At 42.9% G+C, this 24,041-nt stretch overlaps 1 protein-coding gene across 8 annotated transcripts in view; it reads right to left on the bottom strand.

The window, feature by feature from the left end:
- Positions 1-9,862: 9,862 nt before the first annotated feature.
- Positions 9,863-24,041, bottom strand: part of HIPK3 (homeodomain interacting protein kinase 3) — a 147,289-nt gene continuing 133,110 nt past the window's right edge. For all 8 annotated transcript variants that reach the window (XM_034769938.1, XM_034769939.1, XM_034769940.1 and 5 more), the window contains 3 exons: positions 20,181-20,416; positions 19,778-19,905; positions 9,863-11,307 (listed from right to left, as the gene is read on the bottom strand). In XM_034769938.1, the coding sequence (XP_034625829.1) occupies positions 10,831-11,307; positions 19,778-19,905; positions 20,181-20,416 (841 nt within the window). In that variant the 3' untranslated portion in view covers positions 9,863-10,830. The remainder of the gene's footprint in view (positions 11,308-19,777; positions 19,906-20,180; positions 20,417-24,041) is intronic.

The following is a 24,041-nucleotide window of genomic DNA, read 5'->3' as shown; positions in this document are numbered from 1 at the left end:
ACTTCAGAAAAGCAGACTGACTCCCTCAGGGAACTGATGGGCAGGATCCCCTGGGAGAATAACATGAGGGGGAAAGGAGTCCAGGAGAGCTGGCTGTATTTTAAAGAATCCTTGTTGAGGTTGCAGGAACAAACTATCCCGATGTGTAGAAAGAATAGTAAATATGGCAGGTGACCAGCTTGGCTTAACAGTGAAATCCTTGCTGATCTTAAATGCAAAAAAGAAGCTTACAAGAAGTGGAAGATTGGACAAATGAAGAGGGAGGCAGGGCCGGCTTTAGGAAGTGCGGGGCCCGATTCAAACAGTTTCGACGGGGCCCCGACAGGGATGACTAAAAAAAAAAAAAACCACATAAAAAAAACACGCGGGGCTTGTACTCACCTGGCCGTGCTCCTAGTCTTTGGCGGTGGGTCCTTCACTCACTCTGGGTCTTCGGCGGCACTGAAGGACCCGCCGCCAAAGTGCCGCCAAAGACCCGGAGCGCCTCCAGGTGAGTAAAAATTAAAAAGGTGCCTCTAGCCAGGGAAGGGATTCTCTGCCACTTGCCCCCCCACTCTGGGCGGCCCTGCCACTGGACGCGGGGCCCTCTTAGGTGCGGGGCCCGATTCGGGGGAATTGGTGGAATTGGCCTAAAGCTGGCCCTGCAGGGAGGAGTATAGAAATATTGCTCAGGCATGCAGGAGTGAAATCAGGAAGGCCAAATCACACTTGGAGTTGCCACTAGCAAGAAATGTTAAGAGTAACAAGAAGGGTTTCTTCAGGTATGTTAGCAACAAGAAGAAAGTCAAGGAAAGTGTGGGGCCCTTAATCAATGAGGGAGGCAACCTAGTGACAGAGGATGTGGAAAAAGCTAATGTACTCAATGCTTTTTTTGCCTCTGTCTTCACAAACAAGGTCAGCTCCCAGACTACTGCACTGGGCAGCACAGCATGGGGAGGAGGTGACTAGCCTTCTGTGGAGAAAGAAGTGGTTCAGGACTATTTAGAAAAGCTGGACAAGCACAAGTCCATGGGGCCGGATTTGCTGCATCCGAGGGTGCTAAAGGAGTTGGCGGATGTGATTGCAGAGCCATTGGCCATTATCTTTGAAAACTCATGACGACTGGGGGGAGTCCTGGATGACTGGGAAAAGGCTAATGTAGTGCCCATCTTTAAAAAAGGGAAGGAGGAGGATCCGGGGACCTACAGCCCAGTCAGCCTCACCTCAGTCCCTGGAAAAATCATGGAGCAGGTCCTCAAGGAATCAATTCTGAAGCACTTAGAGGAGAGGAAAGTGATCAGGAACAGTCAGCATGGATTCACCAAGGGCAAGTCATGCCTGAATAACCTAATTGCCTTCTATGAGGAGATAACTGGCTCTATGGATGAGGGGAAAGCAATGGATGTGTTATTCCTTGACTTGAGCAAAGCTTTTGATACGGTCTCCCACGGTATTCTTGACAGCAAGTTAAAGAAGTATGGGCTGGATGAATAGACTATAAGGTGGACAGAAAGCTGGCTAGATCGTCAGGCTCAATGGGTAGTGATCAATGGCTCCATGTCTAGTTGGCAGCCGGTATCAGGCGGAGTGCCCCAAGGGTCGGTCCTGGGGCTGGTTTTGTTCAATATCTTTATTAATGATCTGGTGGATGGCATGGACTGCACCCTCAGCAAGTTTGCAGATGACACTAAACTGAGAGGAGTGGTAGATACGCTGGAGGGTAGGGATAGGATACAGAGGGTCCTAGACAAATTAGAGGATTGGGCCAAAAGAAATCTGATGAGGTTCAACAAGGACAAGTGCAGAGTCCTGCACTTAGGACGGAAGAATCCCATGCACTGCTACAGACTAGGCACCAAGTGGCTAGGCAGCAGTTCTGCAGAAATGGACCTAGGGGTTATAGTGGACGAGAAGCTGGATATGAGTCGACAGCGTGCCCTTGTTGCCAGGAAGGCTAACAGCATTTTGGGCTGTATAAGTAGGGGCATTGCCAACAGATTGAGGGACATGATCATTCCCCTCTATTCGGCATTGGTGAGGCCCCATCTGGAGTACTATGTCCAGTTTTGGGCCCCACACTACAAGAAGGATGTGGAAAAATTGGAAAGAGTCTAGCGGAAGGCAACAAAAATGATTAGGGGGCTGGAGCACATGACTTATGAGGAGAGGCTGAGGAACTGGGATTGTTTAGTCTGCAGAAGAGAAGAATGAGGGGGGATTTGATAGCTGCTTTCAACTACCTGAAAGGGGGTTCCAAAGAGGATGGATCTAGACTGTTCTCAGTGGTGGCAGATGACAGAACAAGGAATATGGTCTCAAGTTGCAGTGGGGGAGGTTTAGGTTGGATATTAGGGAAAAAAATTTCACTAGGAGACTACCATATGCAACACCTTCTTGTCAAAGGATTTATTTGCTGAGGATAGGAATTCTAATTTGTAGTGTTTGGCTACTCTACAAATTTCTTGTGTTGTAGCTGCTGAATTTTCCATGCCTTGTCATGGATTACTTATTCCTTTTGGGGTTGGTTTGTTAGGCCTGGTTTACACGAGGAAATTAGGTAGGTATAACTGTCGCTCAGGTATGTAAAAAATCCACACCCCTTGAATGATGCAGTTAAACCACCTAACCTCCGGTGTAGACAACACTAGGTAGACAGGAGAATTCTCCCATCAACCTAGCTGCCGCCTCTGGGGGAGGTGGATTACCTATGCTGATGGGAGATGCCCACCCATTGTCAGAGGTAGTGTCTTCACTGAAGCACTACAACAGCACCACTGCAGCATTTTAAGCTTAGACAAGCCTTCAGATTCCTTTTATGCTTCAGTCACACGGCACTTCATCTAGCCAAGGATGATGTAGATATCCTAGGACCTGAACACTTCAGGTGACAGGATACAAATTTGGAAGTTAAACATTTCACTGATTGCATTCATTTGAGGTATATTTTCAGTGTGCTGCATCTATCCAGATTGTGCCACAGCTTCTCTTTAGGGAGGTGAGAATGACTGCCTAAAATGAATGGGTGGAGGCAGAGAGCTGCTCTTCACAATGATTACAAAGCTGTGGGACTGCAGCATGTCCAGACTTTGATTCATAGATTCTAGGACTGGAAGGGACCTCGAGAGGTCATCGAGTCCAGTCCCCTGCCCGCATGGCAGGACCAAATACTGTCTAGACCATCCCTGATAGACATTTATCTAAGCTATTCTTAAATATTTCCAGAGATGGCAAGAAGTGAGGTTTTTACCCACGAAAGCTTATGCCCAAATAAATCTGTTAGTCTTTAAGGTGCCACCAGACTCCTTGTTGTTTTTATAGATACAGACTAACATGGCTACCCCCTGATACTTCACAACCTCCCTAGGCAATTTATTCCAGTGTTTAACCACCCTGACAGTTAGGAACTTTTTCTTAATGTCCAACCTAGACCTCCCTTGCTGCAGTTTAAGCCCCTTGCTTCTTGTTCTATCCTTAGAGACTACGGTGAACAAGTTTTCTCTCTCCTCCTCATGACACCCTTTTAGATACCTGAAAACTGCTATCATGTCCCCTCTCAGTCTTCTCTTTTCCAAACTAAACAAACCCAATTCTTTCAGCCTTCCTTCATAGGTCATGTTCTCAAGACCTTTAATAATTCTTGTTGCTCTTCTCTGGACCCTCTCCAATTTCTCCACATCTTTCTTGAAATGCGGTGCCCAGAACTGGACACAATACTCCATCTGAGGCCTAACCAGAGCAGAGTAGAGCAGAAGAATGACTTCTCGTGTCTTGCTCACAACATACCTGTTAATACATCCCAGAATCACGTTTGCTTTTTTTGCAACAGCATCACACTATTGACTCATATTTAGCTTGTGGTCCACTATAACCCCTAGATCCCTTTCTGCCGTACTCCTTCCTAGACAGTCTCTTCCCATTCTGTATGTGTGAAACTGATTTTTCCTTCCTAAGTGGATCTTCTTGTTTCTCAGGACGATGTCCCTATGGGAGTTTTATCAGGAAAGGGATATAGGTGTGCTGCCAGGAATATGAACGTTATACTACTACATGTTTATGAAAACCCTGAGATCTTGTACTGGAAATGGGAGTTCCCATATACAGACCTCAGCAGACAGTGGCGATATGGGCATATGGAAATATGACAATAAGCATCTGGTAGGTCCAAAATATCAGTAAGTACGTTTGGAGATATCACTGCTACAAATTTATACTATATCTTTTATCCTGAATTTTGTTTCCTCATCCAGCTGTTTAATCATTTGAACTCTAGTACTTCTTAGTCCTGCAGTTCCTTTCTATATGATGAATAATATAAAATACAAATCCTGAGAATCTTTCTTCTCAGGGACTGAGTTCTGTTATCTGGAAGGAAAAAAGATGTACAGTTGCCAGCGTGATGACTTCATGATAAGATCCCCCACCCTTGGGGAGGAGCACCAAGTTCCAGCAAGTAACTGTAAAGGACTGTTTCCTGAACCCACTTGTCTTGGGTCTATTTGACTTCATTGTTAGGAAAAAGAGTTTCAGCCTCCTAGATATCTCTGCTGTTGCAGGCACATTTGTCTATTCTTTGGTTCCATGGCCTCTCTTTGGAATCTCTGGCCGGTATCAGACTGAAAAAGCCCTTCTGTTGTAGGTGATAGCTTATCTCTTCTGGAGTCCTTGGAAGTGGATGGGAGGGATTGTTATAATTTAGGCACACACACTAAGAGCTGCTTTGAGTGGCAGACTGTCATCAGAGGTCTGAGCCAAAGCTGATGATGTTCTATCAAATTTGAGGTCATGGTCCTAGTACCAAAGCACCTGGAGTCCCACAAATGAATCATATATGAAAACCATAGCAAGAGACTTTTCTTTAATATTGGAAGGAATTCCTTATTTTTGGGAGGAGAGGAGGTAGAAGCTGTCCTGTGGTTTTAGATTGTCATACCATCAGGGGCGGCTCCAGGCACCAGCACAGCAAGCGTGTGCCTGGGGCGGCAAGTCGCAGGGAGCAGCCTGCCGGTCACTATGAGGGCAACAGGCAGGCGGCTTTCGGCAGCATGCCTGCGGGAGGTCCGCCAGTCCCACGGCTTCAGCGGCGGGGACACTGCTGGCACGGCACCGGCGGACCTCCCACAGGCATGCTGCCGAATCCGCGTGACCAGCGGACCGCCTGCAGGCATGCCGCCGAAAGCCACCTGCCTGCCATGCTTGGGGTGGCAAAAAACATAGAGCCGCCCCTGCACACCATGATAGTCACCTGGGCAAAAAAAAAAAAAAGTGTGTGGGGGGTCTTTAAGGATGTTTTTAGGATTGAAATCTTTTAAGTCTCTTCTAATGATTCCCTCCAGTTTTCTGTCTACAAGATCTTGGGATAAGAAGTCTCTTTCAGAGAGAATCACCCACATCTTTGGTGAGAACAGCTACTACTGCATCATCTTTATTTACAGCAACATATGCCATTCTTAAGTTTCCTAAAAATTTGTGGCCTGTTTACAGAAGCATTTATCCATGTCAGGATTTTCCCAGGTTGGTGACAGGTTTTGGCCCTTTGACTTTTTTCTGTCCTTGGCTGGGAGAATCTCCCCTTTCCTCTCCTTCAGAACAAGGTTGGAGAGAAATAGTGTGAGTTAATTCAAATAGTTTGCAACTCCCCTCTCTCTTTAGGATAGTGTTTCCCTATGGGGACTATTACAGTTTGGTGATGCCACAGCTTCTCTCAGCCAATACCTCTAGCCAGGCCCTTAGTCAAGTAGTGTGGGCATTGTAAATCTGCCCTCAGCTTTCAACTACTAAGAGAAACTACTGTGCCAAAGCAGGTTGGCAAATGAAGTCTCCCCATTCCATTCTCAGTTGAATGGAATGAAGTTGAAGAGGAATAGTCCAGGAACGTCCTTAAAAATGTCATGGGCCTTATCTGGAGAGAACAGAGAGCTGAATAGGAAGCCAATGTTTCCTTGCCTATGGGGAATATAATTCCTGTAAGGATGTGTGGTGGGATTCTGCAGCCCTTTCTGAATGCAGAAATAGGTTCACAAGGCGGATAGGAAGCTGAGAGACTTTCCTCCTGAGCAGGGTTACAGTGTCCAGATCATCACTGTGATTGGGTATACCACCCCTTTGAGTCCTGAAAGGAGTTACTTGTTGGGTGGCCACAGCAGGAAGCAAAGGACCTCCTCCCTGAGTGGACAAGACTTAGCAGACAGGGCTGGGAAACACTTGAAGCCAATTAGCCTCCTGTACCTACTGAAAATAAAAGAAATCAGGTAGGAGAGGGGAGGAACTCTGTGAAAAGATTTCACACCAGCAACTAGAACAGATGTTTTTATTTTATATTTTATTTTATTTTAATTCAGTATTTGAATTCTGATTTCAAAGAGGAGAGATATCCATACTTCTTGTTTCATCCTGGAAAGGGCTTTGCAAGCCCACTCTGAGGGAGGAGAGGGTTTGGAGTCTTAGTTGTCTTAACAGGCAAAATAACCAAATAAGCCCGTTGGGCTGATACATGGCAACACTTACGCGGATAGCCTTCGTGCATATTGTCAAGCTCTAACTACAATTAGTTACATGTGGCTGAAGATTATTATAGTAAAATAAATGTTTTTAATGGAAATTAGCACATAGGATCTAATGCAAGGCTGGATTAAGACTATCTGGAGCCCTAGCACACCATAACATGGGCATGGGGATCCTGTGGCTCCAGCCCTGTGGCACCGACTCCTCCCCTTTGGTGATGGCTGGGGATCCACTCTTCTCCCAGAGAGGCAGGGGTAGTGGCATGAAGCTGCATGCTGCCTCTCATGAGCAGCCCCATTCTTCCTCTCATGCAGCAGGAGGAGTATGCTTTCCCCCTTGGGGGGGGGGGGGGGCAGAAAGGAAACTTAGTACTTACCCCAGTAGGTGGAGTATATCTGCTTGAGTAGGAGGGCCAGGCTCAATGCACTCTTCTGCTGCCACAGACAGAAATCTCTGTTGGGGTGGTAATGGTGGGCTACCCCCAAAACAATGGATCTCGAAGTTAATACTCTCTGGAGATGCATGGAAGTGCCCACATCTCTCATAGCTAATGTCCCTGGCTGTCTGCAGATTCAGGCATTGGTTACATTTGGTTCACATTTTCAGACTTTCCCCTGAGAACCACGAGAGTCAGAAACATACTATTTTTAAATAAAGGAAAGCTTTGTGAATATATCAGAATCTAAGAGCTGGAGCCCTACACACTGGTTTTATAGTGCCTTAATCTGGCCTTGAACTGATGTCGTGAAAAATAAAAGCGGCCAACAACTTCTTTGCTGCAATATATATTTTAATCCAAAGTGAATCTCAACAGTAATACACCATAAATTCTTATTTTGACACTCACCAAAATAGTCACCTGGAAAACCCGCTTTTTGTGACAAAGTACAGAAGGCTTGGTCACATTTAAATCACTGAGAACTAGAGAGAAATACTATCGCAAACTGTAAGAGACATTACATCCATAAAATTTTTTCCCAGTCCTCGTATTGTAATATTGCACAGTGCAATTGCTACATGGCAAACTAGTGTAGCATAGAAACCAAAAGCAAAAACAAAACAAAACAAAAAAAGAAAAAGAAAAAAAAGCCACAAGTCTACAAATTGTTAAACAGTAACAATTCAAACTTAATAATCAAGTCTATATTCTTGGGTAGTTCTAAAACAATCTTCCTACCGCTTGCAGTGTGATTTAACTTTTACTTAACACAAACCAAGTTAAAATTAGAAATGCAGAAAATTTAAAAATTTAAACCAAAGGAATTAGTTAATACAGTAGCATAGCTGATTAATAAAAACACCCTGAATTAAAGTTAAAAACTCAATACAAGAAATTCATATAAAATAATTCACAAATTAAAATAGTATGCAAATATGCAATTCTGTAGTCATGCAGTGTTTTATTTAAAAAAGGCATTAAAACAATCTGAGGTGTATATGCTTCACTGATGAGGGATGACTGTTTCCACAGATTTAGGCACCAATCCTGAAAGCAGTTCTATACATATGGACCTTTGGCTCCTGCACAAAATCCCATTGAAGTCAACTGGACTCCACAAGGGTGCAGGAGCTCATTGCAGGATCAGTACCTCACAATCATTTCATTATTCAGAATTTAGGTTGTGGCAGAATCCCAAATATTTAGTTCTTTGAAATTCAAACACATTTCTATTGTTACAATATATAAAGAGCAGCAGGCTTAATTTGGGGCACATTTACAGTACATTTTTCTTGTGAATTTATAGGATAATATTGTGCCATACAGGTAAATGTGTCAATTTAACAAGCATATTAGCTTTACATCCTAAGTACAGTAAAAAGAAAGCACAGTAAATACATTAAAGCAATGGAGAGTCCCATGGCTCCAAATAAAGAGAACACAGTAATTTTTATCATCATAATACAAAAGTCAATTAATCGTTTTGTGCTGGTGGTTCTTGGTGTGTCCACTGCCTGCAATGGAAATAACACCAAGAGAACTCAATTCCCAACACTAAGGTGTTAACAGAGGATAGGAATCTGCTAGAACAGATAGTACAAGTTTGAAGTATTAAGGTGTATGACGAATTTACTTGAGTATTTTCTTGACTCCATATATTTAGGCTTTATATATGTGCTGATAAGATTTCAAATTAATCAGGCTACTCTTAGTTTCTAATGTATACTTTAGATATACATTTATATTTGTACAAAATGCATAGAGTTGATTACTAAAAACACTGAATCTTGTGGGAAAAGTTAGGTTTCTTTTGCAGTGTGATTAAAAATGTACTGCTGGTATTGGTTTATGATATAACACTGTTGTATTTCAGTTTTTGTTTTTTAAAAAATAACATCAAATATAGGCACAGTTATTTCATTTGGACATTCATTAAATAAAACACTGCTTGTAGTAATGGAGTAAAGAAAAAAAATCTACCAGTTATTAGCTTATTGACAGAGTTAAACACAAATACTTTGCACTCTTATTCCAGTCAATGCTGCAAATATTGTATTCCAGAATATTTTTTGTTTAAAAAAAAAAGTTAAGTCAAGCCTGCAAGATACAGCTTCTTAAGTGTCTACATAATGCAATATGAAAACATAAAAAATTAAGTTACATACATACATACATACATCCACTTATATGCAGTGATGAGCCCAAAGTTAATGGAGATAAAATACTGATGCAAATAACACCCCAAAATAACATATTCAATTAAACTTCCATCATTTACAATATAGTAGTTACGACACTCCAAACATAAAAGCAAAATAAAAATCAAAACCCCCACTTCTATTTCATGTAATTAGACTTATACAGAAATTAGAAGGCTAAGAAAGAACTAGTTAATCAACTAATTTCACAGCTATCTGAAGTGGCAATCATGATATAGCAGCTTATCTATGATACATTCAAGATAATGATACAATTTATTACTTACCCATAAGCTAACACACAGCCTGTTTAATACCTTCTTTAAATCCCATCTCTACACTACAGTATACTTGAGGTCTATGAAAAAAGTAGCTACCTTTTATAGGAAATGGATGATTAAGTCTTTGGTGCTGCAAAAGCAACTTCATTTGAACAAAAACAAAAAACAAAAAAGACAAAACTTTCTAGGAAAAAAATGCAAAAAGCATGTAATTTACGTCCCTGACGGAATGTATTAAATAAGCAAACACCCCAACAAGCTAAAACAAATACTATAATGAAAAAGGCTAAAATCTCTCCCATGCATAAATGAAAAATTGCACACAAAGAACTCACATCTTTTCAAGCTTCAATAGTAAATATTCTGCTACTACTTATTAAATACTGCATGGTTTGCTCAAGCTAAGATGAAATCACATCGTGAATCAATGAGCATTTTGCTTTTTCTTTCTTTCTTTCATAATCTACCTACTGCACCTCTAAACATGTTATTAAATCCAATTAGACAAACACTTTGAAAATATACTACTTAGATTGTATTGCAGTTCCATTTAACAGTATAAAATACTGTTTTGTGTTTATCACTAAAAGCTACTGAATTGACTTTTCTTAAGCACTACTAAATTCTTCTCTTGAAGCTAGATCATTCTGAAAAAATCAGACAGCAGAATTCAGCTACAGCAAAACATGCTGCCATCTTGACAAGGAAAAACACCCAATACTAAAATCATACCACACAAAACCCCAAATGAGCATTACTCTATCAAAAAATCAGAAGATCTGAATTTTAAGTGCTGCAGTCCTCAACATGTATATATAAGTAATAACATTAACAACCTCAAATATTTAAGGCACTATGTGTGGGAACAGTTTACAATGCAGCTGAGATTATTAGGACAACAACATTTAAGAGCAATGTCTAGGCAACTCTTCTTTGCCCATGCAAAAGACACATGCAATGTGAAGAACAACTCAACTTTTTAGATAAGTGACTCAACATTTAAACACCAAGATACACAATACAAACATTTTACTTGTACACTGTACTGCTGACATATGTGCATCTGTTGCTCTAAATCTGTACACTGAATGGCTTCCCAAATGTAGACGTGTCTTGCACTAGTTAGAAGGCAATTTTATAAAAAATAGAAGGAGCAAAACTGGAATTCTGCTCCAGTAAGTCACCTGTCTGGAGTTACTATATAAGAAGATAATATGACCAAAGATACAAGTTATACCAAATGTGCAAAACACATTAAAAGTGAGTTTTGTTTTGTTATTTAAAGCTCAAGGTTGTTTAAATTGCACCCAAGTCTACATGATTCAAAAAATAATTCTCTTGTTGTGCCATGGCTAATTTTTATTAAATACCATGTTTCTTCTTAAATCAAGCGTTTATCATTGAGCTTCCTCTACATACTGTACTCGAGTTCTCACATAAATGGATACTGGCTGAGTTTTGTTGGACTCAGTGGAAATCCTGTGTAAGCAGGTGATGCTGCAATGTAAGAATGTGGTGGAAAAATAGGTTTGTACTGAGTCTGATGAATGGTTGGGGAAGGTAAAAGACGGGGATTTATGCCCACTGGGACTTGGTGAACTATGCCATTGGGATGAGCTATACTGTAGGTTGGATGCTGCAATATAGGTCTTGAGGTACATGATGAGGCTAGGAGGTGGGCTACAGGTGCAGCAGTATTAAGGGGTGCAGATGATGGATACGGAAGAATAGCAGGCTGTCCTCCAAGGTGTGTACTTCCAGCTAAATGTGCATGCACCGTACTGTGATTTGGACTTCCATGTGGAAGGGAGAACGGATGACTGGCAACACCAGCTGGAATGTATGTCTGCTGTCTTCGATGACTGTAGTTTCCATTCCACTCCTGAGGCCCAGATCCAAAGTGCTGAATCTGTCCACACAGAGAAATTGCTATATGTTAATTTTGAAGTACAGATAGAATATGAACTCAAACTGGAGAAATGTTTAAAATTAATAAACTTAAATTCTATAAAGAAATAATCAAATGAACAAATACAGAAAGTAGAAAATACTAGCTATTGAAATAGTACCACAAACAGGAAATTTGAAGGTTATAACTCAATGCAGTCCTCTTGCAAGACAAGGACAAAATGGTATTCTGTTTTAAACACAAGTACCATATATCACACAAGCAAGGTGATTATTCCACTCTGCTCAGTTGTGGCTTTCACACCTGGCAAACTGCACTCACTACTCATGAAGACGTACACGCAGTGTGCAGCGGCAGTCAAAAAAGCAAACAGGATGTTAGGAATCATTAAAAAGGGGATAGAGAATAAGATGGAAAATATCTTATTGCCCTTATATAAATCCATGGTTCACCCACATCTTGAATACTGCATTCAGATGTGGTCTCCTCATCTCAAAAAAGATATACAGGCATTAGAAAAGGTTCAGAGAAGGGCAACTAAAATGATTAGGGGTTTGGAACCATATGAGGAGAGATTAAGAAGACTAGGACTTTTCATCTGGGAAAAGAGTAGACTAAGGGGGGATATGATAGAGGTACATAAAATCATAAGTGCTGTGGAGAACATGAATAAGGAAAAGTTATTTACTTGTTCCCATAATATAAGAACTAGGGGCCACCAAATGAAATTAATGGGCAGCAAGTTTAAAACAAATAAAAGGAAATTCTTCTTCACACAGCGCACAGTCAACCTATGGAACTCCTTGCCTGAGGAGGTTATGAAGGCTAGGACTATAATAGGGTTTAAAAGAGAACTAGATAAATTCATGAAGGTTAAGTCCGTTAATGGCTATTAGCCAGGATGGATAAGGAGATGGATGGCAGGAGAGAGATCACTTGATCATTACCTGTTAGGTTCACTCCCTCTGGGGCACCTGGCATTGGCCACTGTCGGTAGACAGGATACTGGGCTGGATGGACCTTTGGTCTGACCCAGTATGGCCATTCTTATGTTCTTACTATGGGCACCACAATAAAGGCACAACCAGTAGAAACAGGAGAGAAAATTTAGAGAGGAGCAGGAAAAAAATTAGGAATGGTTTGAAAAATATCTGACACACACACAACTGGGTCTAGACTAATGATCCATAGAATAGTGGTTCTCAAAGCTGGTCCGCTGCTTGTTCAGGGAAAGCCCCTGGCGGGCCGGGCCAGTTTGTTTACCTGCCGCGTCCGCAGGTTCGGCCGATTGCGGCTCCCACTGGCCATGATTCACCGCTCTAGGCCAATGGGGGCTGCGGGAAGCAGCGCGGGCAAGGGATTTGCTGGCCGCCCTTCCCACAGCCCCCATTGGCCTGGAGCGGCGAACTACGGCCAGTGGGAGCCGTGATCGGCTAAACCTGGGGACACGGCAGGTAAACAAACTGGACCGGCCCACCAGGGGCTTTCCCTGAACAAGCGGCGGACCAGCTTTGAGAACCACTTTTATAGAAGATGTGCTAACTGTTTACAATATTAGAGAGAGACTATTAGTCTCATTAAATAAGAAGAATAGAACAAGTAGTAGTGGGCTTCAACTACAGCAGGGAAAATTCAGATTAATTATTCATATATTAATCAGTAAATTAGAATTAATCATCATAGTAAAGCTCTGCAGTGGAACGGTATCTGTCTAAAGGTTGAGGAATTTGCAGTCTTTGCAATGGTCAAAGTTAGAATAAGATGATCATTTTAGGGCTAGTTTAGGATTAATTAAAATCAATCCTTCCATGATGAGGCAGGGGGATGTAGTAGATAACGCGGAGATCCTTTCCAATCTGAATTATTCTAACTAATAATTAATAAGCCTCCTATCTGTATATGGCAGACTTTAATATTTTGTTTTAATATTTTCTATAAACAGATAAGCAGGGTTTTGTTTTTAAATGCACTGCCCCTCCAAATACCTAGATGTTATTTAAAAAAGAGTTTTGCTAATGTAGCTACTGCCCAGAAGCTGGGAATGGGTGACAGGGAATGGATCTCTTGATGACTACCTGTTCTGTCCATTCCCTCTGAACCACCTGGCATTGGCCACAGTCAGAAAACAGGCTACTGGGCTAGATGGACAATTGGTCTGACCAGTATGGCTGTTCTTGTGTTCTTATGCCCAAAGTAAAATAATTAAAATAACTTAAATTTAGTAAATGTAGTTTTCTATATTATCTATGGGCTAGATCCTGGGCTGCAGCAGAGAGATACTTGGTGTAGCATTAAGGAAGTAGTAAATTGGCTTTGTAGCTCTTGATCCTTGGGCCAACCTCAAGGATGCTGTAAATTACACCCACTTACCCAGGGCCACACAAAGCATTTCTGGCTGCTGAAGAATTGCTGGAGAAATGGAGATTAGTTATCTGTACCTGGAGGTTCTTTGAGATGTGTGGTCCCTAGCTGTATTCCACGTGGTGCATGTGCACCATGCGCATTAGTCCAGAGATTTTTAGTAAGCAGTGTCTGTTGGTCCACACATGTATAGTTTGTTCTGCTCTGAACTGAGGGCATAAGGGGTCATGCAGACTGATGCCTCTCCAGTTCCTACTCATCAAAAATCCAGATATAATCTACAGCAGAGAGGATGGAGGGCAGACAATGGAATATAGCTAGGGACCACATGTCTCAAAGAACTTCCAGTTACAGATAACTAAGCTCCATTTCTTCTTGGAGTGATGGTTCCTACGTGTAGTCCACAGGTGGGAGATTAGCAAGCAGTAGTCAAAATGGAGATGGGAACGAGGACGCAGAAGTGATAGCTGACTTTAACACTGCTGTCCCTACAGCTGTATCTGCAGGAGAAGACTGAACCAAAGCATGAACTCTTGTGAAGGTGTGCAAGGAGCTCCAGCTGCTCTACATATCTCCAACATGGTAAGTTTCTCAGAGATGCAGCAGAAGTTGTCTGCACTTTGGTGGAGTGAACCCTCATCCGCTCTGGGGAAGAAATGCGGGCTAGCTGGTAGCCAAGAATAATGAAGCCAGAGATCCATTTAGAAAGTTTCGGCAGAGGTATAGCTTGACACCTTGATCTCTCTGTTATAGAAACAAATAGTTTAGGTGTCTTTTAATAGCTTTTGTTCTTTGTAGATAAAAGGCCAGTACCCTTTGGACACTCAAAGAACATATATTCCTCTATTCATCAGAAGCTTGTGGTTTGGGGAAAAAAAAAAACAAATTGTAAATGGATGGTTTGACTCATGTGAAACTCTCAATTTACTTTAGGGATGAATTTCGGGTGGTGGCACAGTGAGACCCTTTCTTTATGGAAGGTAGTATATGGTGGGTCTGCCATGTGTGCTCCCAGCTTGCTGATTCTTCTGGCTGATATTAGGGCAACTAGGAAGGGAACTTTCATTGAGAGATGGGACATAAAACCTGAGGCTAAAGGTTCAAAGTTAGGTCTGGTGAGAGATGAAAGAATGAAGTTGAGGTCCCACTGGAGTGTGAGCTTCACCAATGATGGGAAGGATCGAAGAAGCCCCTGCAAAAATTTAGTTGTTGCAGGATGAGTGAAGATAGTATGGCTGTCAACAGCAGAATGAAAAGCATTGATTGCTGCCAAATAAATCCAAAGGGAACTAAAACAGATACCCAGTGTCTTATGGGTAAGTAGATACTCAAGAATAGCAGTGATCCCAACAGATTCTGGAGATTGGCATTGTTAAGCCCAAGAAGAGAAATGCTTCCATTTAGCTGAATAACATCTTCTGCTAAAATCTTTCCTGCTTTGATTGAGAATGGATTGTACTCTTCTGGAACATGAATGCTGTACATCCGATGCCCATCCAAATACCAGGCCTTGAGTTACAGCGGTTCCGGGTTGTGGTGCCTGCAGGTGCCTTTGTGTTGCGTTAGCAGGTCTGGAAATGGGGAGATGATTATGGGCAGATGAGCTGAGAGCTTCAGAAGATCCATGGATCAGAACTGTCTTAGTCAGTTGGGAGCAATGAGGATGACTCAAGCACTGTCATGATGAATTTTCCATAGCACCTGTGATTTTAATGGGATAGGAGGGAAGGCAAATCTGAGGTGAACCCTCCACGGTAACAGAAGGGTGTCTGCCTTTGAGCCCCTGCTTAATGCTCCTGTAAAGCAATACAGGGGAAATTTCCTGTTCACCTGTAAAGCAAAGAGGTCCCACGATGGCATTCCCCACTGTATGAAGACCTCGTTCAGGACCAGATTGTGAATCTCCCATTCATGGTCTGCAGAAGAATGCCTGCTGAGACTGTCTGATAGGGAGTTCTGCTCACCTGGTAAACATGCTGCTGAAAGGGTTATGTGATGGCTGCTGCATCAGTTCCAGAGGTTCACTGGATGTACACACAGAGGGAGGAATATCATTCCCGCCTGCTTGTTTATTCAGAAGACAGCTGTCATATTGTCCAACATTATTTGGATATGCCAGGATTGGATGAATGGGAGGAAGACATTGCAGTCCTGACGGACTGCTCTCAATTCTAGTATTTGATATGAATCCTGGACTCCCGAAGTGCAGTATGATCATCCATATGAGTTCCCCAGCCTAAAAGTGCAGTATCAATAATGATGATTGGATTGAGTGTCAGTGTGAGGAAAGGGATCCCCATCCGGTAACTTGGACACAACAGTCATTTTGACATAGATATTGCCCTTCTCTGGTGAGTAAATGGACAGAAGCCAGCTTTGCAGACAATGGAGATAGATGGCAGCATGTGTCTGAGGAGGGAACAGGCAAGTTTTGACTGAAGTCCGTGGCCTGAAGGTGACCTGGTTTATAAAAGTGCCCATGGTATGCAATCTCTCGATAGATAGGCTCTTGCTGTGGTCAAGTCCAAGGTCGCTCCTATGAAATTTATGGACCTTGTGGGGGTTAATGTGGACTTCTCGTGGTTGACACACATGCCTAGAAAAGGAAGTCAGTGAAGCAGCCAATGGGACTTCCTCATATGACCTGCCTGTTGGAGTCAGATATCGAGGTCTGGAAAGAAGATTAACCCATTTCTTCTCATCCAAGCTATCACCACTGAAAAAGCTTGTGAAGACCCTGGGTGCTGTGGCTAGCCCAAATGGAAGGACCCTGAACTGGCAATGATCTTGACCGAAGAGGAACCTGAGAAACCTCCTGTGGGATGGGTGAATATCTGTGTGAATATACGAGTCTTTCATGTCGAGATCTGCGATCCATGAAACCTCTTCCAGAGATGGAATTATTGACGCCAATATGACCATGCAGAATTTTAATTTTGGGGCAAATATAGTTAGTTAGTGTATGTTGAGAACGGGTCTCCATCTCCTGTTCTTTTTGGAACTAAAAAGTATGGAGAGTACAATCCTTTCCCCTGATGTTGAGGTGGAACTTTTTTTATAGCTCTCCGATGGAGAAGGGAGTCCACTTCTTACGGAGAATTTCCTCATGAGATTGATCCCTCAAAAGGAACTTGGAAGGAGGTTTGTGTGTAGGAGTTGACATACTCAGTCACATAGCTGCAATGAATAATTTCCAGTACCCATTTTTTGGCTATTAGAGCCCTCCAGCTGCAGGCAAATTGGGTAAGGCGGCCTCCAAAAAACTGAGTGGGGGTGGGATGATGTGGCATCAATAAAGGGACGTGGGTCTCACCAGATCCGTCAAAACAAATTCCTTAGTTGAGGGTTAGAGTGAGGTGTGGCAGTGGATGTTGCAGGAAACGTGTGTCTAGGACTGTGGATCCTGTATCATTTATTTGCTGAATCCTGGGGGCATTGATAGCAAAAAGGTTGAGAAGATGGTCTTGCTCTGTATCCCTGCCTAAGATACTTTCTCTTACGGACAGGGGTATAGATGCCCAGTGAACAAGAGTTGTCCTTGAGTTTTTGAGGGAGTGGAGAGACTCATCTGTCTCATGGAACAGATTAACTGTATTGAAGGGCAGATCCTGAATGGTATATTCTGCACCTCCCTAGGAAAATCTGAGCATTGTAACCAGGAATCTTTCAACGAGGGCCGTAACCATCCCTCTGGACGCAGTATCTGCAGCATCTAGTGCAGCTTGGAGGGAAGTCTTGGTCACCAATTTGCCCTGATCAATTAAGGACTGGAGTGGGCTCTGTTTTCCTGAGGAAGCTTGTCTTTAAAATCTAAAAGCTTTGTATAATTGGTGAAATTATGTTTAGCTAGAACAACCCAGTAATTTGAAATCCTGAATTAAAGAGAGGTGGAGGTGAAGACCTTTCTTCCCAGGAGATCGAGCCATTTGCCATTCTTGTCTGAGGAAGTAGTTTTTAGCAATTGCAGCCTGGATCTCTTGGTAGCCACTTGTACCCCAAGGAGTTAGGCAGTGGGAGTGAGAATAGAAACTCTCGTGCCTTAGGTGAAACAAAGAAGTGATTCTCAGCCCTCTTTGGGGTGATAGCACAAGAAGCAGGAGCAGGCCACAGCCTTTTCGTGCATCCATGATGGTCTGTTGATCAGGAGGGCCTCTCAACGGGGGTCCAAGGGCTGCAAAATCTCCAGTAATCTACATTGGGGCTCCTGAACTTCTTCAAGATGCATCTGCAGCTCAGACACCACTCTCTGCAGGAATTCCTGATATTGCATGAAATAGCCAGGCAGAGATGGCAAGGATGGGATAACTGCCTCATCAGGGGAAGACAATGAAATTGCTCCCAGAATCATTAGATCTCATTCACCTTCCTCCTCCCAATACTCTGATGGGGACTGGTTGGGGTTGGCCAGGAGATTGTAAATAAGACTCATGTACTGATCCTTGGTGCCTAGAGTAAGGATCCCAAGGGCCCCAGATGTGCCAGGACAAGGGATCAACTGGGAGGGGAGGACCCCATGGCACTGCTCTGTCTCGTCTCTTAGCAAGTCACGTCTGGCTGGAGGATGGAACCCCAATCTTCTAGTGCTTCTGTCCCAGGCCATCCTCTGTCTGGTAAAGTAGAGACTCCTGTAGAGCTTCTGATCTATTGGACTATCAGCAGAACCGAGGGTACCAATAATCAGGCTCACTAGTGGGAGAGGAGGGCAGCCCTGCAACCTCAGACTAGCTTCCTCATCTGGGGTAACTATGTCTCTGAATAAAGGCAGACCAGAGAAGAGGGATGAGTGAGTGTAGTAGAGAGCAAAAGTGTCCTCCGGGGAGAGACAGATCTCTGACTGCACTGCTGGAGGCGGCCAACATACAAGGTGATCTCCACGGTCCACATCTGATTGGGGTCTCATGGCCTGCTCCATCCGATTTTTAAGTCTTAGCTCCCAACCCTCATGAGTTCTGGGAGGGAAGGAGTGGCAAATGCTGCATTTGGCTGAGATGTGAACCTTGCCTAGCCAGTAGAGGCAGCCCTGGTGTTCGTCACTCACAGAAAACGAGCAGGGGCAGGAAAAACCATTCTTGAACCCTAGGACTATGAGCATAATCCTAGCTTTCTGGGAGAATTTCCCCAGAGTGAGATAAAAAAAACAACTCACTAAAGGCTATACTAAGTCTAAAAGATTAAAATACCAAAAACAATTTATAATATAGTTACAGAATGACGCAATTGAGGAAGAAGCTAGAGACACAGAAGATTCTTACTCAGGCCATCCCGCAGTAAGAAGGAACTGGAGAAACAGCACTCTTTACCCTCGGTTCAGAGCACGAGGAAATCAACTGCTCATGTGCAGACCAATGGACACTGCTTACTAAAAATCTCTGAACTCATGTGCATGGTACCACATTTACCATGTGTAGAATACAGATAAGGACCTCACATCTTTAAGAACTATGTACCACGTGTGGAATACACACAGGGACCATCACTTGAAGAACATGTCCCTTTTTTTCCTCAGCCATGCTCACTACATACAAAAGAGATAGTGAATTACAACTGGGTGCATCAGCTCTACCACATTCTGGGATTCCCCTCAACTAACAGAATTCTCAGCTGGACAGATATGCTGGGTTTCCAGTTGATTTGTGCCACAGGTGAGGCACAAAGCAGATAGAACAAGGCTGAAAATATGGCCCCACACTTAACTCCATGGTACAAATATTTTACCATTTGGAAGGAGGAAAGTGGTCAAGTATATATGATCATGTCTCAGGCTTTTTCTAAATTTAATGTAGGTTGTAACAAGTTTTCCAGTGCTGTTTTTCCATCATCTTTACAAACTCATCTGTTCAATCACTACCATGGCTGCTAATTTAGGGACAAAGTGGAAGATATTTCTGACTTGCACAATAGGCTAGAGAAGCCCATTTTTCAGGATTTCAGCAGCTTACCTACAGACGTTGGGCATATTTTTTACTGACTTGAGGCCTGATTTTTCAAACATGTGGAGGAGCTGTAGCTCCCATTTAGTTCAGTGTTGCAGGTGTCCAGCATTTTTTAAAATCAGGCCCTCAACCTTAAGACAGTGAAACAGTTTTGAGCTGTGAATGAATACACATACCTGACTGAAATTTATAGGTTGCTGATGGAATGCTGATGTCAATTTTTGCTGACGGTTACTCACAGCAGGAGGCTGGTTTATTCTTCCAGGGACAGATCGGCCTTTTATCAGCGGCTGGCATGTGTTATCTGGCAAATAAAATCAAATACTAGTACCAAGGCAAACCTTCAATGCTTTCAACTATTCAACTAGACAATAGTTGTAAAGTAACAAACCAAGAAACTTAGAAAACATTTTAAAAATTAATTTATGATTAAGATTTAATAATTTAGGTAAAATATATGATTAAGTAAGAGGGAGGTAGCTTAAATCTTATGTTTTGTGCATATACCTATTGAATAGACTGCTCAAATTTCTGACTTACTCATTATTATAAAAGAAAATAACTACTAAATTAGTTTACCTGTATTCACCATCTGCTCATCTAAATTTAATCTGTTTTCTATTCTTATTGGTGGCACCACAACAGCGCAGACAGCGGGTTTGGTTTCTGGGTTAACCAAGTTTCTGGTTTCTGTATTTTGATTGGTGTTGTCTACAAAACTGCTTTCTACAAATGGACTGTCATGTCCTGAAGAGTCTGAGGTCGGAGAACCATCCACAGTATCACAGCCACTCTCTTGTTCGTCATCTGACATACTATTAAAAAATATATATATATTGCATTATAAGCAGAGTGTTCTTCCATTAGCGTTGTAATGTATGACAACGTTATTTACACAAAATAAATATTTAAAAATAAAAAACTGCAGAAAGAAAATTTACATTTTAGTTATGTTAAGTGTCTAAAGTTAAAACCACACAAGCTGGGAATTCAGATGGAAGCTAAAAGTCTAAACTCATCTTCCAGTCTTAAATGACAAGTTGTAAGCAGGGGTGGAAAGGATAAGGTCGCAGTTACTTTGTTAAAAGAAATTAGCGAGGGTTATGGTGAGTTGCACATTAACCTTGCTCTAATAAATCCACCTAATCTATTTTAAGTTTTAAACTGTATTCCCACCACACACATGCACACTAATTACCTAATTTTCTTCCTAATTCAAAGAATAAAAGCCTCCCTGTGGTTATCACGCCATAAGCAGAGGAGGAAATACTTTATGAAGAAAAAATAATGCTTCTAAAAACAAGCCACAGGCCTAGGGAGATTGTGCAAGTGTCTATCTAGCCCAAAGAGATGCAGTGTTATATGTGAGGAATCAGGAGAACACTCCTAGCTAGTTGTTGGATCAGCCACTAGAGAGGAAAAACACTGATATAGGACGTTACATATTGTGACAGACCCAGACCAGTGGAGTACAGGAGTCTGGAAGAGGACAAATATACTGGTCACTGGATGAGTAATTTTCTGTTCCCTGAGTGACCAGAGCAGGGGCTGCACTAGAATAATCAGGAACCTACTAGAACCAGTTAAGGCAGGCAGGCTAATTAGAACACCTGGAGCCAATTAAGAAGAAGCTGCTAGAATCAATTAAGGCAGGCTAATCAGGGCACCTGGGTTTTAAAAGGAGCTCACCCCAGTTTGTGGTGGGAGTGTGAGGAGCTGGGAGCAAGAGGTGCAAGAAGCTGAGAGTGCTGCTGGAGGACTGAGGAGCACAAGCGTTATCAGACACCAGGAGGAAGGTCCTGTGGTGAGAATAAGGAAGGTGTTTGGAGGAGGCCATGGGGAAGTAGCCCAGGGAGTTGTAGCTGTCATGCAGCTGTTACAGTAGGCACTATAGACAGCTGCAGTCCACAGGGCCCTGGGCTGGAACCCGGAGTACAGGGTGGGCCTGGGTTCCCCCCAAACCTCCCAATTGACCTGGACTGTGGGTTCTTCCAGAGGGGAAGGTCTCTGGGCTGTTCCCCAACCCACATGGTGAATCTCTGAGGCAAGAAAATCCGACAATAAGTGCAGGAACCACCAAGATAGAGGAGGAACTTTGTCACACTATACAGGAATAGCCTCATTTTACATATAGTATTGCCAAGCACATAGGTTTGACAGATTATTTTTGACAATATTTAGGTTAAGAGGAAAAGCAGAGCCTCATTCTCGAACTATAGTCTGTAGAACAGAGTTCTCAAAACTGTGGCCTGTGGACCATCAGTGGTCCGCAAGCTCCATTCAGGTGGTCCACAGATAGTTCCCTCTAAGGTGCATGCATGGGTGGCCGCACATGAGAGAATGAAGGGCCACCCACCTAATTAGTGTGACTCCACTAATTAGGTGCCTGGACCCTGGAGAAGATGCACATGTAAGGTGAGGTGGTTGCCTTGGGGGGAAAAAAAAAGGGTAGTTGGGAGGGGACAGTGGGATGAGAAGTGGGGACGGAGAATTTGGGATGTGCAGGGCTGCGGCAGCCAGAGAAAGAGGTGACTTTCCCAGCTCCAGGGTAGTGGCTGCCAGGGAGAGACGGCCCTCCTTCCCAGCCCCAGCTCTGTGGCTACTGTGGAGGGGGAGAGAGGGCACATCATCGCATTAGAAAGGTAAGACAAACCTTTTTTTGTAGAACAAAAAAAATGTTTATTAATTTTTTTATAAAGCGCTTTTATCCAAAGCGCTTTATAATAGTTAGCTAATGGTACAAACAACATTTGGAAAGATCATGAAGTAGTCCGCTGAGACCCTCAGCAATTTTCAAGTGGTCCGTGGAAAAAAAAAGTTTGAGAACCACTGCTATAAAACATTTGCTGGTGGGCCATGGAGTATATGCTGATCAACTGGTGCATACCCCTCTTCTTTAAAAAATGTTCCTCTTGAAACAGCTGGTAAGAAGAGGAGGTGGAAATGCCAACCTCTATAATGACATCTACTGTTTACTGAAACCAAAATGCCATGTGTGAGGGTGAAAAGGGGTAGAGATGCCAATTAGAGAAGTGTCAGGAGGACAAGACCCAGGAACGGGTAAGCAAGACCACAACCAACAGTGGAATCAAAGCCAGGTACACCTCTACCTCGATATAACACTGTCCTCGGGAGCCAAAAAAATCTTACCGTGTTATAGGTGAAACCGCGTTATATTGAACTTGCTTTGATCCGCCGGAGCATGCAGCCCTCCTCCCCCCCCCCCCCCCCGAGCACTGCTTTACCGCGCTATATCCAAATTTGTGTTATACTGGGTCGCGTTATATTGAGGTAGCAGTGTACTTTGTGGAGAGAAGGAGAGATCAAGCAGTGAGACACCGGGGAAAGGAAACTAATTTTGTTTTAAATCTTAACTGTAAATGTAAAAATTCACACAAATATTTATACTACTTGGTGCCTTGAGTCCCCAAATGCATTTGGAGCCCCACTGTGCAAGGCACTGTGCCAATACATGGTAGGAGACATTCTCTGCCTCAAAGAGCTGTACAATCTAAATAAGTGGTAAGGGATTGTGAGTAAATTAATCTAGGTGCTCATATAGCACCCATAGTAGCTGGTATATAGCATGGTATGCATGGTAGCTGGATGTGTTCATCACTGAGAGGAGATGTGCACAAGATCATTTCTTTTTAAGTCGTCGTCTAGGAGAACATGAGAATGCCTATTTACAGAGTAAGGCACTGATCTGGCAAAGAACTTAAATACATGCTTAACTTTAAATACCTGACAGGTTTCAGGGTAGCAGCCGTGTTAATCTGTATCCGCAAAAAGAACAGGAGTACTTGTGGCACCTTAGAGACTAACAAATTTATTAGAGCATAAGTTTTCGTGGGCTACAGCCCACTTCTTCGGATGCATAGTCCACGAAAGCTTATGCTCTAATAAATGTGTTAGTCTCTAAGGTGCCACAAGTACTCCTGTTCTTTTTGCGGATACAGACTAACACGGCTGCTGCTCTGAAACCGGAGAGAACCCAGGCGTCCTTGTTGCTGATTTTCTCCTGATGACTAGTAAATTGTGCTCTGTCTGTGTGTGTGAAGTATCCCTCCACAAACATGTGAGTGTGCGCACATACACACACAAAACACACTGGCACCCTCAGATACATCCACGGACACCGACACTGTGATACACTCGGACACAGAGTGACACAGACATTCCCTAATACACACACACTGAGCTACACATGGACACACACAGAACACACCCAGCTCTTTATGACATACCTCTGACACACACACACACTAAGATACACAACTGACCACACACTATCAAACACCCACATTAAGATACATACTGACACACTAAGATACACATAATGCCACACCTCTCTCTCTCTCTCTCTCTCTCACACACACACACACACACACGTTGAAACAGTCACACACAAGGATCTGCTAATACACACTCAGTGACTGT

Source organism: Trachemys scripta, chromosome 4, assembly GCF_013100865.1.
Source record: "Trachemys scripta elegans isolate TJP31775 chromosome 4, CAS_Tse_1.0, whole genome shotgun sequence".
In the NCBI taxonomy this organism is placed as follows: domain Eukaryota; kingdom Metazoa; phylum Chordata; order Testudines; family Emydidae; genus Trachemys; species Trachemys scripta.
The sequence above is the reverse complement of the archived record's forward strand: the minus strand, read 5'-3'. Positions and strand labels throughout refer to the sequence as shown.